This window comes from Phycodurus eques, chromosome 11 (assembly GCF_024500275.1).
Source record: "Phycodurus eques isolate BA_2022a chromosome 11, UOR_Pequ_1.1, whole genome shotgun sequence".
In the NCBI taxonomy this organism is placed as follows: domain Eukaryota; kingdom Metazoa; phylum Chordata; class Actinopteri; order Syngnathiformes; family Syngnathidae; genus Phycodurus; species Phycodurus eques.
Genome location: NC_084535.1, coordinates 26,883,832 through 26,889,921, shown reverse-complemented (window position 1 = coordinate 26,889,921; position 6,090 = coordinate 26,883,832). Strand labels below are relative to the sequence as shown.

Below are 6,090 nucleotides of genomic sequence, written 5' to 3'. Positions count from 1 at the left end.
AGCCACTCCCGCTACCATTCCCGTTTATCCTCCCTAGGGTTGCGGGTATAATTATATATATATATATATATATATATATATATATATATATATATATATATATATATATATATATATATAATTATATATATATAATAATTATATATATAATTATATATATATAATTTTATATATATATATATATGTGTGTGTGTGCGTGCGTGCGTGTGTTTTAGTTATCAGGGATATAGTAAGTGCAAAAAAAAAAAAAAAAAAGAAAACTTGCACAGTACAGACGGAGTGTATTTCGAGAAGAAAACACAGCTCAGGGCGTCATACGTCATCACGTAACTCATACGTCACTCCGTCGCCACCACGACTCAGTAGGAACAGGAATTGCATTGGATGCTCCCGTCCTGTTCTGCATGGAACAACGGCTGGTCGTATCGTGTTATTTTCATTTGCTTTAAAAAAAAAAAAAAAAAAAAAAAAATCTACCCGTTCCATTCTACCACACAGTTCTCTGTACTGCGTCGTGCATTGCGGGCAAACAGCAGTGCCTTTAAACGCTCTTAGCATGCTGCTGTTTCATCTACCAGAGGATGTGTTGTATCACATATTGTCTTATTTGGACTGCAAAACACTGAGTCGTCTCTCTCAGGTGTCTAAAGCATTTTGCCACATTGTTAGCCGCGATGTGGTGTGGAAGAAGATCGCCAAAGAGTTGTTAAACACTGGAATAACTCGATATTGGACAGACATGTAAGATACGTCACTCTAGCGTGTTGTGTATTTGTAAGCATTAGCACAAGGCTTAGCTGGTGTAACCCGGTCCAGTGAACGCAGGTGGTGGATTGGGTGAAAGGGTTCAACCTTTTTGAAACTGAACGTTACTTCTTGGAGGCTGAGAATTAATGAAATTGCTACAAATACCTTTAATTATATGGAATTAATAATAACTACTCATGTGGTCTTTGGAGGCTGGTACATGGTGCCCATGGGCACCATGTTGGTGCCTCCCTGGGCTACACTATAGCTCACACGGTGTACTTAAGACCAATAGATTCAACTACTTGGTGACTTGACGATGAAATGTACTCAAGTACAAGAGTAAAACATGTATTTTTTTTTGTCAACTATACGCAATCAACTTTCTTTTAACCTGGCACAATGAGAGAAAAAAATAATAATCTACAACTACATTTTTCGACTACTACTGGCACACAGGGGTGGTTAGTTAGCATGAAGGTTGTTCCTGCCAGAAAAGGTATTTCGCACTGGTGTCACAATAGATGTATTTCAAATTCTAACTCCTAGTTGTCGGCTCCAAGGTAATACCCATGGAGTCTAACGCACACGTACGATGAGGAGTTTGAACTGGCAGAGTCGCTTTTTCATCCAATCTGGACTCTCTTCGCCGTGAATTGATCCGTGTTGTGTTCTTGTATTTCCCATCGCCATGCGGCTCTAGAAAGTGCTCCCCTTAGTTTTGCTTTGTCTAACAAAATGAAGGAAAACCTTTGGTTTGCCAGTGATTCATTGATGTCCCTAGCGTAACGCACGTTCTGTTCTACACGTGAATCCATATTGTACATATTCGTACGACCACTTTCCTTTTTGTTTGATTTAGTATTAAGGGAATGAAATATTTGGAAGGAAATTACATTTAAACATTCATGTCATCAATCATAGTTATGCTTGTTAGCGTAGCGTACACAGAATGTCAGCTATCCCGTTTTCCGCGTTGCTCATGATATATTCCGCATATAGCGGATAAGAGAGAGTTTTTGTGGTGAATTATTACTATCACTTTACTTCACTCTTCACTACATTCGTTAATATTCCAATCGTTGGAGAAGATTAATTTTACAATCGTTAATCTTCCCCAACCACTTGCCACCAACACCCATCATTTGCAGTGCATAATTTTTTTGGAATGACTTGTACATAAGTATACAATGTTGATATGTTGCTTATGTATTAATTGGAATGAAAAAAAAAAAAAAAGGTTAGAACCATAAAAACTTTTTTTTTTAAATTTTCTTTCTTGATGCATTTGACAAAAGTACATCGTAACAATTACAGACTTTCATTGCCTAGTAATCAAGAGCCAATGTAATTCATTAATTTCAGTCTTAAATAATGCCCAAAATAAAACAGACACTTGGCAAAATATGTATACAGTATTTGAACTAAAATAATAAGGGAATGACAGAAACAAAAAAATATTTGATTTTAAATCCTGCATCGTTTATGATCCACCTTTTACACAACAATTTGTATACGCCACTCTCAGGGAGCTAAAAGACTTCTGCAAAGGAAACATAAGTGGTTCCATGAGTTAAGATAGTTCGTGGAACCTCCATGCTCGATTCTCACTCCTCGATGCGCATCTAAGACAATTGAGATGCGCCTTCAAGTGTTGGCGTGAGAACAATGTCCGTGTCGTGATCGAAGACTCGAGGAGCTAGAAAAGTTGCAATTGAGAAAAATGAGACAAATGTGTGTGTTGACCTCCGCTGAGCGCTTTTGAGGCTGACTCACCAAATCCATGCGGTTTGATTGAATCCAGATTAAGAAACCCCTAACGTAAACCTACCCGACAAGTGCGGTGGGGTTTGGTGGCAGTGATAGCCCTGAAGAGAAACGCTTGCAAGTCGCCTGGCGGTTGATGTTTTCTAAAAACACATTTCATTATTGCTCACTGGTTCACTTTCTTTTAATATCAATTATGTCCCTTTATTCTGACTTCTAACTACCTACCCAAAATGTCCTTAATTCAATGAACCGTGGTTCCTGTCATCCGCGCAGGTTGAAAAAAAACTAGAAAGAAGTGTTATCTGTGTTCAAATGTAGGAAGTCGGAAGTACAACTAAAAAGTCGGCAGAAGAAACCGTTACTCAAGTACATACAGACCCTTTCCAAAAGTGTAGAATATCATGGAAAATCTTTCTCTCTTTCTTTCCATAATTCCATTCAAAAAGTTAAACTTTCATAGATTACAGAGTCAGGGCCCACAGTTTAAACAGTTTCAAGTATTTCTTTGTTTATTTTTACATAATTTTGGCTTCCAGCTCATAAAACCCACAAAATCATGAAATCAAAAAAATGTAATACCGTGAAGAAATCACCATTTACTTCTCGATTTTGTGAGAAAAAGAAGAAGAAAGAAATTAGGCTCACATTAAATCAATCAAAATATGGTACTTTCAAAACGATATGTTAATCATCATGAAGTCATCTAAAATTTTCTAGTAGACTGTTGCGATGGCCTTGGATTTAAGAAAGAAGAGTTTACCAACGCCTGCACTGGACATTGCACCCCAAATCATGACTGACTGTGGATATTTCACACTGGACCTTCAGCAACTTGGGTTCTGTTCTTCACCTGTCTTCCTCCAAACCCTTGAACCTTGATTCCCGAATGAAAGTCACACTTTAATCGGAAAAGAGGACCTCGGACCACTGGCCAACAGTCCATTCCTTCTTCTCCTTGGCCCAGTTGAGACCCTTCCTATGTTGGCTCAGGCTCAGAAGTGGATTGACCCAAGGAAACCAACAGTTGAAGCCCATCTCCCGGAGGCGTCTGAATGTGGGATTATTTGAAACTGTGACTCCCGCCTCATTCCACTCTTTCTGGATCTCTGCTAGATTCTTGAATCTTCTCTGTTTAATAATCCGGTGAAGCCGACGGTCATCTCTTTTGTTGGTGCATCTTGTCCTACGACATTTTGTCCTTCCACTAAACATGTGACCTTTAGTTTAAAACATTTATGGCCGAAAAAATGTGGTTTGATTTCTTCACAGTATTCAAATTTTTTGAATTCCTCATTTCGTGGGGTTTATGAGCTGGAAACCCAAATTATGTAAAAATAAACAAAGAAATACTTGAAATTGTTTAAATTGTGAACCCCGAATCTATAATCTATGAAAGTTTAATTTTTTGAATGGAATTATGGAAATAAATAAACTTTTCCATGATATTAATTTTTTGGGAAAGGCTCTGTACAGTATACCTGAAAAATCTGTTTTAAGTACCGTAACAAAATATGTACTTCAAGGATTTGGGAGTGTTGACGGTTCCTTCCAGTTCCCATTCTTGAGATTAATGGACACTCAAATTTCGAATTTTCACACTGTAAGGAAGCTTTAAAAAAAAAAAATATATATATATATATATATACACACTGTCTAGCTTTTATGTACATACATACATTTGGACAGATGTGGTTCTCATGCAATACTGCCCTAACACTACTGCCCTAGCCATCACCATGTGTAGTGATGATGTAATAATCTTCCACTGTCACTTTTACCGCAGATATCCTCACATCCTGCTGAAGGACCGAGTGAAGATTGCTCAAAACTGGTATCATGGTGTCTGTAAAAGGGCTACACCTTTGAAATGGAAAACAAAGTATGTGAGTTTTCATTTTTTTACGTGATTTAGTGTAGATGTTATACTGTACATTTAAAATTAAGTATTCAGCACTTATACAGCGTGTTCAGATACGCTCAGATCCACTTGCACAATGGAATTTCATTTTGAATTTATACAGATTATTATTTTTATATTTATTTAATTTAAATATTAATGATTGTATTGCGCATATGGTCATAATCTTTTGGTTGGTCTGTTTATATCGTATATACAGTACATAGAGCAGAACCTTGTTTTAACGGACCACGATTTAGTGGATATCGGAAGTAACGGACCGTCTGGACAGTACCTGTGTCCAAAAATAGTTTCCAGTTGTCACTTAAACCGGCGTTGCCAAAGTCTGTTTATTTCAGAATTGGCCGCTGTGACGCAATAAAGGCAGAGACTGGGACACGTATTTCCTGTTCACCGATCTACAATATGACTAGATTCAGTCAACAGACATGCCTGTGCCTACATGGTGGCCATGTTCAATGTGGCCACATTCCATCAATAGCAATGCATTGACATATGGTGGCCATTTGAATGTGGCAGCATTGTATTGACGTCGCGGCCATGATGGCAGGAGCTCTATGTATTGTCGCATAGAGCTCTGCGCGGAGAGCGTGCACATTGCTGCAGTGTTAACCACGACACCTGGAGTTTGGAACGTGCTATTCTTGGTACAGTAACAGTTTTTTTGTTAAACCGTTCGTCTATGACAGCGGATTTGGAAATTGGAAGCACACTAATTCCTTGCGGCTCAATAAAGCTACCGGCCTCGACTTGCCACTGGTCACTAGAACAACAACAAGCACACCAGCGTGTTAAGTTTGGAGAAAATGTCAAACTTTTCAAGCTCTTTATATTTATTTACAATAACTTTGTACTATACTGGGTGTTGTAGGCCATGAAGAAAAGTACAACACAATCATTTTTTTCTGTACGGTACGGGTGCATATGGCTAAAAAAAAAAAAATCAACAATCTAATGGACAGTCGGCTGTAACGGACGCCCCACCCCCCGGCCCTAATCGAAGTTCCACTGTACACATTTGAAGGACGTCCAGTAGGATACCATGCACCCTATATTCCTCCCATCATTAATCATCATGACCCGTTCATAAATGTGTCTCTAATTTCCAAAATGTGACTCATGATATTACTTCACTAACTTTATACTTAAATATTTCTGTAGATTGTTGCCATGGTTACAGCTGGATGGGGACACACTATTTTTGTCTCAGGCTGCAGAAATTAGAGCCTACCCTCTGCGCCAAGACTGCAGGAGGATACAGCGTAACCCTATAAAAATCTACTCTGGCCACCAGGCTGATGTCTGCAGATTTGTTCTTACTGAATCTCACCTGATCAGTGGCGGAAGGTAGAATAAACCTTTTTGAGTCTTCTCTTACCTTTAAGGTGTTTTCATCACAATTTAATTGACCATTTTATTAGATAATTTGTGTGTATATATATATATATATATATATATACTAGGGATGTTTGTTACCACGTTTTTTCAGACCAATACCAGTACGACTATTCACTTTTGAGTGCGCACCGATACTGAGTACCAATACCAACAGTACTTTTGATACATAAAATTTCAATTAACAAATTAAGTGACAGATAATTGTGAACAAAGACCTTTCTTTCTGATGCACATGACGATAAGCCGATGTGTCAAAC

General features: G+C 38.1%; 1 protein-coding gene across 3 annotated transcripts in view; it reads left to right on the top strand.

The window, feature by feature from the left end:
* The first annotated feature begins 354 nt into the window (after positions 1–354).
* fbxw4 (F-box and WD repeat domain containing 4) overlaps positions 355–6,090 on the top strand; it is a 118,387-nt gene continuing 112,651 nt past the window's right edge. For 2 of the 3 annotated variants that reach the window (XM_061690815.1, XM_061690814.1), the window contains exons 1-3: positions 355–741; positions 4,301–4,396; positions 5,597–5,782. In XM_061690815.1, the coding sequence (XP_061546799.1) occupies positions 557–741; positions 4,301–4,396; positions 5,597–5,782 (467 nt within the window). In that variant the 5' untranslated portion in view covers positions 355–556. The remainder of the gene's footprint in view (positions 742–4,300; positions 4,397–5,596; positions 5,783–6,090) is intronic. The other variant, XM_061690816.1, reaches the window with a different exon arrangement.